Raw genomic sequence first — 12,221 nt, 5'->3', positions numbered from 1 at the left:
CCACGCTAAGCCAACACAAAAATTATATTAGCGTGGGCCAAACCTTCAAAATGTCCAAGTAGAGTGAGTTTAGCTACGAGGGGCACACAACCACAAATTAGCGTGGGCTTAGCCTTCAAAATATTCAAAATATTTTTTATATTTTTTATATGAAAAAGTGTAGGCTTAGCCTACAAGCACACAAAGAATTTCAGTTTGAAATATATTTTTATTGAAATAAATCAATTTTAAAAAGAAAACTATTTTTTATTAAAATAAATCAATTTTAAATATGAAAAAATGTTTTTCTTACTAAAAAAAATTTATTTATAACTTTTTCTTTATACTTTTTACTTGTCTTGAAAATTGAATATTGTTTTTAAAATAGCAAGAAAAAATATTTTTTTAATAGAAACAAGGAAAAGAACAAGAAAAATTATTTTCTAATACAAGGCCCATGATAATAAACTTGAAATTTTGTACAAAAATACAAAGGTAGAAACGTGATATTTGTGGTTTTTGATTGAAGATATTTTGATTGAAATTGAACTAATTAACTAAGGTTGAGCTGGTAGATACCAAGACAAGCTTATCTTCACACTCTTCAAAATACCAAGAAAAACAGAAAACACGTTTTAAAAAATAGTAACTTGATGACAAACAAAAGTTGAGCTATATAAGGTTCCAAGAAACTTCTACTTTCTGATCATGTCAACCTAAAGAAGTTAAATCTTAAACAGTTTGAACATAACAAGAAAGAGCCTAAAACTAAAGAGATCATCTAGATAACAGATGACTACAAACATTCTCAAAGAACAAGGACACACACTCAAACAAACTATACTTAACACCCTGCTACTAAACCTAAAAACAATAGTGCCTAGGCTCCAAAAAGAACATCAAAAGCACTTTAACTGCAGCAAAAACAGCATCAAAACAATACCAAACCAACACCAAAACTGCAGCATAAACCAACATTTATACAGCATAAAACCAGCTAAAAATAGTACCAAAACTGCAACAAAAAACCAGCATTTGCACATCATAAAACCAGCACCAAAACTGTAGCAGAAAACCAACTTTTATACAACATAAAACCAGCAAAAAGCAGTACCAAAACTGCAGCAGCAAACTAGCATTTGTACAACATAAAAACATCGACTTCTACTCTTGCCAGAAACTGTAATTAATTTAGCTAAGTAAACAAAATTTTCCTCCTCACATAAGCATTTTAAGAAAGTTTATGTTCCATCAACCCCCAATAAACACTAGTTTCCTTACAGACATCACCAGTAAAAAATGGTCATGGGCAACACAACCACTCCCCCAACTTCTAAAGTTCACTTATAGAACTAAATTTATCTCCACTACATCTTGTAAATTTTCTTTTCATCTTTCCTACCAATATTGCCCAACTGAAAACATAAAAATAGGTTGAAAGAGTTGCTTGTCAATTTTGACCTTTCCCAAGACACAATCATTGTTAACCGTGCAAAACATTTCTTATCCTCAGAGGGAGGAACTAAGTTAGAAAGCAATAAAATATGAGAAACTATATGTAAGTTTAATGAAAGAGTAATTTTGTCATTTGAACATAATTTTTATCATATCTTACCATTATTTGGTCCATGTTGAATACAGGAAAAGGTAACATAATTTAGTTATCTAATTATCTGAGGTGCACCAAACATTTGATTGGCTTAAGCTTATCATGCTTGGATTCTATCATATTCATATCGTAAGTTGTTTTTATCCTAGTACCACATGTATATAATTAATAATCCACAAAAAATATGTAACAGGAGACCAACAAAAAGTTACCTTGGAGAACAAGGTATCCCATGCTTTAGCAGACACTCGTTTCATTGAGGTAACCTTTGAAACTGGAACTTTCCCATGTGAGCATTGGACAAACGAGTTGTCAAGAGGACTGCATATACCTTGCAAAGTAAGCCTCATATAAAATACTAATAAAAATCAATTAACCTTACTCTAATAATTGTTTGAAAGGAAAAACACTAACACTGGAATAATGTTGTCAACCCACTAGCAGAGCCATTCGCTAGAAATCCAATAAAATGGTTTTTCCAGTGGTTGAACAAGAGCTTCAGCTAAAACAAATCGAACCTCCTGTCTCCTTCCAGTAATACGACCTAATTCTAACTCTTTCTTGTTATTGTACTCCTAACAAGCTTCATCATATAAGGCATTGAAATTTTGAATCTCATTACAAAGATGAAATGCAAGAGAAGCACCATTTTGCAAAGCAACTTCCACACCCTCTCTTTCATCATGCTTAGCACCACAAATTACACTCCCAATTTCACCAACATATTTTGTATGTTTAAGATGGTACATCAACATGTACGCATCACTAGACAAAAATGTCTCCACAAGTGAAGATTTTGAATGAGAGGCATGCAAACCATTTACATTACTGTCAGCTACTATCGCTTGAGAACAATTAGAATGAATTGCATCAGTCTTGATGGATTTAGAGGTAGAATTTGAAGACCCTTCGCCAAATGGATGACAACCCAAATTAGTAACATGCTCATCATCAAATTCCCATCATTGCCCAGTGTTTACATCCTTAATATGAGCAATGTAATGACCACTATTAGCACCAATTCCCTTGTGAATCAGTACAGCTGACAAGTCATACACCAAGTCGAACAAAGACAGCTCAGACATTCTATGCCGCATATCAAGTTCAACAGGAAACGAGAAAGCAGAAGAAATTTTCTTCTTTGTTGTAGTCTCTCAACACAAATAATACACAAATACACTATCAGAACACAAATGAATGGTAAAGAAAATCAAACATTGCAGCATATATAGGAAAACACCATTAAAAAACCACTATTTTAAGAAAGAAACATGACAAATCATGTTCCATTTCTTGAGAGATGAAGATATGTTATGCTTCATCCGAATGTAAATGGATCTCTTGGCAATTTTGAGAAACTATGAATGACCCTCCCAAGGATATATTTTCTCTGAAAATATGCATGCGCCACTAAACTATTTTTCTTTTAATTAATTAAAAAAAATAAAATAAAATTTATGACAAGAAGGAAAACAAATTGAGAATTTAAATAAATTTACTAAATCAAATAAGTCGATAAATTGAGAGGGAGAGAAATATAACGGAAAAATTATGTAATTTTTTTTAATAAGACCACAGACCACAATCAATATAAGCTTTTAAATTATTTATTATACTAAATATATTTTAATAATTTTAAAAAAGCTACTGATTCATTTTTATCTCCATATATATATATATATATATATATATATATCCATTGAACAAACAAGTATCACTACTAAATAATTAATTACTACAATAATTAAATTAAATGGTTTTTAGAAATTAAAAGTATTTAAAATAGTTTTTATTATTAATAATAGAAACTACATACTATTTTTTTAAAATAATATCTAAATTAATTAATATATTAATTAATTATTTTTTCTTTAAATTTTATTTAATAATTTTGTTATATTATACCACACGGTTTAGACTGATAGATTTCGTATACAATTTCTAAATCTTGTCGGTGGATTTTCTTTTCTTTAATAGGTTCGCCTTCTTTCACAATCATCAACTACATTTTTCTATTTTAACATATTTTAATCTTTACCTTTCTTTCAGTTAGAATTAGAACAATGTTAATTAGTTATAAAATAATTAAAATTGTGCTTAAATTAACATAAACCAAAATTATTATCATCACTAGTTTAGAAATATAAAATAAATGCGGCTATTTTACATTTACAAATGTGGTCATAGAACCGCATTTGATCAACACGCATTCGTAAATCGGACATATACAAATGCGGTCAAAGAACCGCATTTATAAATTAGATTTACAAATGCGGTTATTTAAAATAACCGCATTTGTATATTATTCTGAATGAGGGATGAGGGATGAGGGTTAGGGGTTTAGGATTTACGAATGCGGTCTTGGTAAAAACCGTATTCATAAATCATATTTACAAATGCAGTTTTGGTAAATGACCACATTTGTAAATAGGTAATTCACATTTACAAATGCGGTTTTGGTAAATGACCGCATTTGTAAATAATGTTTTTTTTTAAAGTGCAGTTTGTATTGTGCATAAACCATATAAATTAATAACCTACATAATGATCAAACCCAGCTAGACAAATACAGAAATATAGTAATCAATTGAGATTATCAAAATGTACATTTACAAGTAATCAAATTACATATAATAAAACCACTATTGTTTACCTATGCTAGAGTTATAAAAATTTATGAAATATGTGGACCAAGAATCTCTAACATATTAAATGCCTTCCTCATTCATTGGTGTTTCTTCTGTGAATAACTGCATTGCAAAGTTGACATAAATTAGTTTTCAGATATATATATGTTCAATAATTATAAAAATGATTTAACATATATAGTACCTCTTTCCAACCAGTTTTAACACCTAGTCTTATAATGGTAATCATCCATTGCATAATGTAATAGCCACACTCATAGCTTCCTGGTTGTTTATTACACTATAATTCAATAAAAAGTAATATGTTAGTATATTGATAAACAATGATAATAGATAAAGAAAAAAATTACAAACCTTTATTCTTATCCAGTTCAAATTATTTGAAATTGATCGACCTTTTAGGATGTTATATCCACACCATGAACTGGTTAATACAAAAAACCTCATAAGTAGATGGTTAATTAGTAACATATACAAAGTTCAGTTTATAATGTACTTACGTATCAATGATATCCTTAAAGTTTGTGGGAATCTTCTTGTGAAGTTAGTTGATCCAGGATACAAAGGAGTCTCTGCATCTTTTGACATACTTCCATATCCATGCGCTTTTGCAAAACACTCAGCTCCCACATCACGAATCATGTCCTCCAATCGATCATCATCGTGTACTGCTTCATCCATGGTAGAACCCACATATTCTTCAGTTACGGAAACACGTGGTAAATTTAATAATTCACCATGCCATGTCCAAGTTGTATAAGATCGAAGAAACCCATCACATAGCAGGTGTTCCCTCATGATATTCACATCCAGTATCCTTCCATTCAAACAGTTAACGCACGGACACCTGATCTTTGCTCCATCATGACCACTAATAATCGCGTTACGCTACGCAAATTGTATAAATTCCTCTACTCCCCTTTCGTACTCATCACTTATACGAACAACATTAATCTAACCTCGATCCATTATATATTCTGGAATAGTTAGGATTTTCTAATAATTAGTATTCTATCTCACACATTTGTCGAGGGTCGAACATCCCCGGACTCAATCCAAACACGATAATTCTATTCTAAAAGTAACAATAACTAACATAACATAAAACTTTTATTAAAATGTAATTAACAACTAACTAAATATATAATATAAATTTAAGAAAATACAAATTATATAATACAAATTTATATATAATAATATATAAATTAGTTGTTTCCGTAACTAATTTATTAAATTATATATAAATTATAATAAACAAAAATTCAAAATACACACAAATATATAAATTATTAGTTATAAATTCCAAGTTGTATTAAGTTGTATTAGTTATTAGTTATATATAAATTATAATACAGAAAAATATAAATTCAAAATATTAAATAAAAATTCAAATACAACACCAACCTTTTCGTGAATAAGCTTGCTGGTGATCGGAGTGGCAGAGGCACAAGACAAAGGCGAAGGCGGCGGCGGAAGCGGTGGCGGTGGCGGAGCAGGAAAACACAAGCGAAGACCAATGGAACAGTAACCTAAATGCAAATGCGCAAACGAAGTTAGGAAACGAAAATGCCAATGCCAACGAAGTCAGGAACGAAAACGAATGAATGAATAATGAACGAACGAAACTTACAAAATGCAGAGAGGAGAAGAAACTGAAACTGAGCGCAAGAACGTGGAAACGAAGAGCGGAGAAGAAAGTGAAAGTCTGAAACTAGTGGTGCGCTTCAATTTTTTAGGGTAAAATTGATTTACAAATGCGGTTTTACTCTAGAACCGCATTTACAAATGCGGTCATATTAAAGACCGCATTTGTAAATCATATGATTTACAAATGCGGTTTTACTCTAGAACCGCATTTGTAAATCAATTTAATTTCAAAAATGCCACCGCATTTTTTACAAATGCGTTTAATCGCAAACCCGTAATTAATAAAGAGTATTCTTTTAATCTTTTTGCACTGGTGCATGTTCTATTTTTGTTAATAGTACGTATTCTAAGATATTGTCCAGTGAAAATTCTAATTCACAAATGTACAAACATATCAATAATAATCACTAATTAATAAAAAAGCATTCAAATATTTGATCAATAAAAAGTAGGTTTGATTTAAGTCGATTTAATATAATAATAAATTGAAAACCTGACTAACAACTTAATTTAATTGAGGTTCTTCCTTGATTATAAATTCTAATGCCATATTATAATTTGTGTGAGTATTCTCTTAGAATGTGTTAAAGCATAGACTATCCATTGTAGAAATGTTTATTGTTTCATTAATTAATTTTGCTTGATCTACAACTGGGTTCAGCCTTTTTGTTTATCTGTTGAGTGGTGGCAATAATGGATCCAATAATGTTGTGGATGGGTGTGATAAAAGAAGAACATTGAATTGCTCTTTGCCTCTGTTGCTTGCAACAGCAGCGACAAGTGTAGCTGCACAATGGAGATTGGAGTAGAAATCTATAGAGAGAGTAACACCAAACACTGCACCCTCTATGCCATGCAATTATTGAATCTGTTTATCTATACATACTTTTTCATTCACAATGCTTAAAAACACAAACAATAATTCATATCAATCACTCTTTTCAAATCTTACTTTGGTTCGGTTTCGGTACAAACAAATCAAATGTTCTATATTGATTAAAAGTCGAGATATAAAAAAAAGGGGTTCAAAAGGAAAAAGAAGTTAGGTTTTTTAAAAATCGATATTTTTTGTCCATTGGGCCGTCGGAGTCCACAGAAGGATGGCTCGGTCCAATACGGAGAAATGGCAACACGGGTGCTTCGACCTCCAAAACGGATGGCGTAATGCTAATACGACAGCGTGAGTCGGAGTCCGCGACCTGAAACGCTGAGTTGTTGTTACAGTTGGTAGCCATGGCTGCAGCTACCGCAAAACTGCTTCTACCACTGTCGTTTTTGCTTCTTCTGCCGTCGTTTCTTCCGAATGCTGCTGCTTACAGACCCGGCGACATCGTTCCCATGAGCCGCATGGGTCAATACCATTCCGTTCGTTTCCATTTCCTTTTCACTCTATGCGATTTTCTCTTCATTTCATTCGGCGCTGTTTAATCTCGATCTCTTTCTTCTATTGTAATTGCAGTCGCGAACTGTGTGGCACGACCTCATTGGCCGCCACTGCCCCATCTTCGCTGTGAATCGCGAGGTACCGAGTTCGTTGATTTAGGGTTTTACTAATTTAATTAACTAATTGTTTTTTGTTATTCGCTATTTTTTCTTTATGGGAATTGGCTTTGTAGGTGTTGATGCCAATACCCAAACCCACGGGTTTCACTGGTGCTGATGCTTATAAAATGTGAGAAATTTAAATTCTCTTCTTTTAATGTTGTGCCTTTTGAGTTTATCTTATTTTTAGTTCAGCGTCTGAATTTGCCTAAATTATAGGAAAAGAATGCCTCTATGTAAACTCGAACTTGGTAAGAAGTAATCTCAAGGGTTTCTGTTTGTACTGTGACTGTCTTTGTGAAATGAGGATTTTACAATGATAGTTATTCGGTGCAGAGTGAATGTTGCGTGGCTGATTCGTTTCTATTCTGGGAATAATTATGCTGGAATAGTGGTAACATGAAAATTAGAAGGTAGTTTGGCTGAATTTAGGGCTGTGGAATTTTAACCAGATTTAAAATAAGCAATATGCTTGCAAGAAATGCTGATTTCCTATTTTTCTTACAGTGCATGGGTGAGAAAAGTGAACTTGGAGTGTTTGTTACAGGAAATTAAAGGAATAATGTATCATATTCTGAACACAATTAAATGAAATTCTGTACTATTTATTTACTGTTCCATGTGGTGATTGCATTTTCGTGATGAGTTTCTAACTGGCTGACCTTGTGTCTATAATTGCATTTCTTCTGGAGAAAATATGGTTATAGTTTTCTTTATTTTAAATTTATCTGCAGATCATTTCAAGTTGGGAGGGAAAAGTTTTTAATCCCATGGCTTATCGTTGTTAATCGTAAAAGTACAGAGGTTCCAATGATTGAAGTTGGTCTGGTAATTTTGTGTTCAAGATAGGTCATTGATATGATGATCTTGTTCAGTTTATTCAATTATTGTTACTAGCACATGGATTGATTGGAATTTTAATGTGACGCAGAGGTATTCAGGAAGTGATTTGCATGGTGTCACAGCTAAAGTTGTGGATATGCCTCATCACTGTACGTTGTTCTTCTCTAATCATATTTTAAAAAAACATTAAGTTCCTTACGTAAAGCCTGATAACTGGGTTGTAGAATGCCTAAGTCCATTACATTCAGAACTTTAGAAAGTGAAAATATTATTCTTAGCTTACACATGTGACCTTTTGTCAAGATTCGTCTGAAATGTGTTGGAATTTGGAAATATCAGGGACTGTTTTTTGTAAACTGTTTTGTGGATTCAAAAGATTTTTAATTTAACGTTACTAAAGTTTATTTTGCCAGTATTTAACTCTTTAATTCTTCATTTCCTTCTAAATTTATGTTTATCAAACTTTTCTTTTTATGAGGTGATCATTCTACATATAAATTTTACCTAGCGTGTATAATTTTAGTCACATTTGTCATATTCATGTATGTGCTTCAGTCTCTGTTCTGTAGATTCTCCTCTAATTCCACATGATAGTATTCGAATTTCATTAGTGAAGGCTTTTTTCTTTTCTTACCAAGATCTGAAGGCATTCCATTCTCTGTTATTATAAAATGTTGAGAAACTTGAAGGTTGTGACTTAGTGTTGATAAATTTTATTATCAGTAATGAGAACTGATTCTGTGGAACCTGTATATTTGTAGACATTGCCTTTCATAATGAGTATAAATAAGTTGATACCTTACACTTTGATGAATTCCTAAATGCCATTGTCTGGTATATATATTGAAGAGAAACATCTGGCAATTGATTACTTATGTTGTGCTTTTGTAACTTATATCTAATGGCCTTGAGGATTTCGTTGTACTTACAGAATCTGTTTGTGCTTTATAGATGTTGAAATTCACCCTGAGATTCGTAAACAATTCTGGGACCCTGAGCATTGGCCAAAGCATGTACTTGTCCGATATACATGGTTTGTGTCATTTTAGTTTCAGCTCGTGTGTTCACATTTTATGTAGTTTGTCAATATTAATTTTGAAGTTTGGACAAATTTATTGTTATGGGCAAATCTTCTTGCATTGGAGGGTTTGGGTTATGATGTTGGGATTCATTGTTTACGAAATCTTATTATGCTAGTAGCATTATGTGGTAGGACTTTTACTAGTTATACTATTGTATTTGACGTATAATATCAATCTAAAAAGGAGTATAAGATAACATTTTGCTCTCATTGTATGATGGTATTGATTTTTTTAATTTTTTATTTTCAGTTTCCCAAGATTGTCTGTTATATGTTCGAATACCCCTTTTTATTGATGATGATATAGCAAACAAGTTGTAATTTAAATAATTAAATGGGAGTGTTTAGGTCAACGGTTACTGTCAATACATGGTCCTTTATTTTGTTCTTTTCCTTTTGATTTGCAATTCCCAAACTTGATGATAAACATCATCAATTTATATACATCCTTCTGATTTGCAGTTCTCCAACTTGACGACAAGCATCATCTGTTTATATACATCTAGTGCAGGCATTAAGTGCATTTAAATCACTAATAAGCTTTTCCCTTCAAACATAATTTGTGTTCTTAACTCCTATTGTTGCAGTATTTATTAAAACACTTGAATGAACACATTAGTGTTTTGGGTCAGTTGGTGATAGGCATGAACTTTCTGTGATCCTATATGCTTTATAGTCATAGTCATCATTTTGAATAATAATAAATATCATAGATTGGGGAAAGGAACAATTGCTTAGTATGCTTTCTGAAACATTTCAGGAAGGAGCACTCAGAGATAGATGTCACTTCAGGATTTTTTGTTCTGTTTGGTTCAGGTAAATAAATACCTTTCTCCTGATTCTTTGCATATATGGTGCATATTTAGCGAGAATACTTTATGGTTGTGAGAAATGAGAACATTCTGCAATCACCCTTACATAAAATTTAAGGGTCAGGGTAAATTTTAAGACTCTCTCCTCTTCCTCCCCCATGTGCTGGTTCCATGTTTTTTAGAGGTTTTTAAAATTGCTTTTCCCAAGTCAAGTTCTGATACTATTGTAGTTTCACGTTTCATGAATTCTCCCTAAAAATTGCTTCTAGTTCCAAACGCCTGTAACAGCTTCTAGCTGAAATTCATTCTGCCCATATCGCCAGAAATAGTTGTTCTGATCGGTTCCCCCTGGATTTATTAATGAATTACAGGATGTCCTGTTTCATCAATGAATATTATATGCTTTTGGCCCACATGTTGTCAATTATCTGTTTAAACAGAAGGTATAAATATATATGCAAGCTACATGTGATTCCTTCCATCAATGAATTTGTCATGACTATACTAAGCCATTTCTCTTTCATAGAATATAAGGTCACTTGTGTGTAGGTCATTGACATGAAAATGAGCCATAAGCATATTATTTTCCCTTGAACAAAATCTTTTCTTCTACCCTCCCTATTGATGATTTCACAATCACATCCCCCACTGGGCCTGTATGTATTGAGAGTTGTCATCTTTCTGAAACATGGAGTAACTTGGATGGGGAAAATGTAGGATTGGGGGTAAGGGGTGGGGAGGAGAGTATCATGTTATTTTTTTTTTAAAATTTTAAAGTAAAGGTAATTCTGTCGTTTAATTTGTTAAGACACACATAACAGAATATCTCTTGTATTTTTTTACTGAGCGAGTGTGCACTTTTGCTGTTACTGCTTTTAAAAATATCCAGGGCTTATGTTGTCATTCATCCTTTCAATCTACGTATTGCAATCATCACGTGACAAACTGGAAAGGTACTTCCTGGTTCAAACTTTTAAAAAGAAAATTTCTTGTTTTGTTATCGACGGCAGTAATTTGATGGTGTTTGAATTCCCAGATTTGTAAGGGAAACGGTTGTAGAAAGCAACATGCCTGGGGAAGTGGTAGCAAAGGTTGAATGATGCATCCCTAATGCAAATGATGCAATGTATACATTGTAATATTGTATTCATGAATAGACAAGGTCTGTTTTGGAGGGAGAAAGGGATGTTGTTCTTTCATCATACACAAGCTATGAACCAACCAGTTGTTTCTTTTCTTGGTGAAGGAGGTGAGAGTGGGAGTTGGAGTGTATTAATTTTATGAGGACGAGATGTGCAGTTGACAGATTGAGTGTATTAATTGATAGGGAAGGCTGGATTGTAACAACACTGCATTAGGTTAAACACTTCAAAAGCTATAGAAAAATAAATCAAAATGTAAGGTATTAGTTCAAATTCATCGGAATCATTTGACCTTGTTATACTTATTTATCTTCATTCCACTAACACAAATCACTTTGACACTCCCAAGATAATCCCTGTCTGTCTAGTTCATCAAATTATTTTTTCTATCCTTTTGCGAATATGCCAGTGGTTATACAAATTTAGTCATAAATTTTGTTTTTGTAATTTTCTAATTCTAGGCTGTCTACTATTAATAAAAATATAATATATCTATTAAAAATATTATTGTGCAAATAAGTAATTAATATCATTATTATTTTTAAAAAAAGTATTTTTGTGTAAATAAGATATTAGTATTGAAGTAAAATTATTTTATTTTATAAAATTGAAAAAAATTGTAGTTCAAATCTTGCATAAATCAAAATTACACGTTTATGAAACTATATGAATAAAAAAATGTATAATCTCATTTCTTATAAACGAAAGCCTTTGGAATCAACATTATTACTTTTTGTTTGGGATGTTCGAAGCCTTCAAGTTTTTTACCAAATATACCAACATATAGTTGGTCAATGTAGAGAACTTAAGTAAGATTTTATGAACAAATAAAACATTCATAAGGAAATTTTTTAAAAAAAGTGGGTTAAGTAAGGTGTGAGACAGAATTAAAATCCTAGTAAATTAATAAATATTTTG

General features: G+C 31.9%; 1 protein-coding gene and 1 long non-coding RNA gene across 2 annotated transcripts; one reads left to right on the top strand and one right to left on the bottom strand.

Annotated features, from left to right (window-relative positions):
• Positions 1–4,304: 4,304 nt before the first annotated feature.
• On the bottom strand, positions 4,305–4,646 carry LOC137824109 (uncharacterized). Its single transcript, XR_011083212.1, has 3 exons — positions 4,591–4,646; positions 4,421–4,516; positions 4,305–4,338 (listed from the first exon to the last, which is right to left on the bottom strand). It is a non-coding gene; the product is annotated as an uncharacterized lncRNA (long non-coding RNA).
• A 2,148-nt stretch (positions 4,647–6,794) lies between these two features.
• On the top strand, positions 6,795–11,576 carry LOC137824056 (uncharacterized). The gene is made up of 9 exons (XM_068629487.1): positions 6,795–7,248; positions 7,343–7,405; positions 7,500–7,555; positions 8,160–8,253; positions 8,357–8,417; positions 9,220–9,301; positions 10,110–10,165; positions 11,051–11,114; positions 11,198–11,576. Exons 1-9 carry the CDS (start codon positions 7,117–7,119, stop codon positions 11,259–11,261), a joined length of 672 nt encoding a protein of 223 aa, XP_068485588.1. The 5' UTR covers positions 6,795–7,116; the 3' UTR covers positions 11,262–11,576.
• Positions 11,577–12,221: the final 645 nt, after the last annotated feature.

This window comes from Phaseolus vulgaris, chromosome 8, assembly GCF_000499845.2.
Source record: "Phaseolus vulgaris cultivar G19833 chromosome 8, P. vulgaris v2.0, whole genome shotgun sequence".
NCBI classification, from domain to species: domain Eukaryota; kingdom Viridiplantae; phylum Streptophyta; class Magnoliopsida; order Fabales; family Fabaceae; genus Phaseolus; species Phaseolus vulgaris.
This window is presented reverse-complemented; position numbering and strand designations above follow the sequence as displayed.

Coding starts and splice junctions, on each gene's coding strand:
- LOC137824056 (XM_068629487.1), top strand. CDS start 7,117: ATGGCTGCAGCTACCGCAAAACTGCTTCTACCACTGTCGTTTTTGCTT. Junction 7,406..7,499: donor TCTTCGCTGTGAATCGCGAG/GTACCGAGTTCG, acceptor TTGGCTTTGTAG/GTGTTGATGCCAATACCCAA. Junction 9,302..10,109: donor GTACTTGTCCGATATACATG/GTTTGTGTCATT, acceptor GAAACATTTCAG/GAAGGAGCACTCAGAGATAG.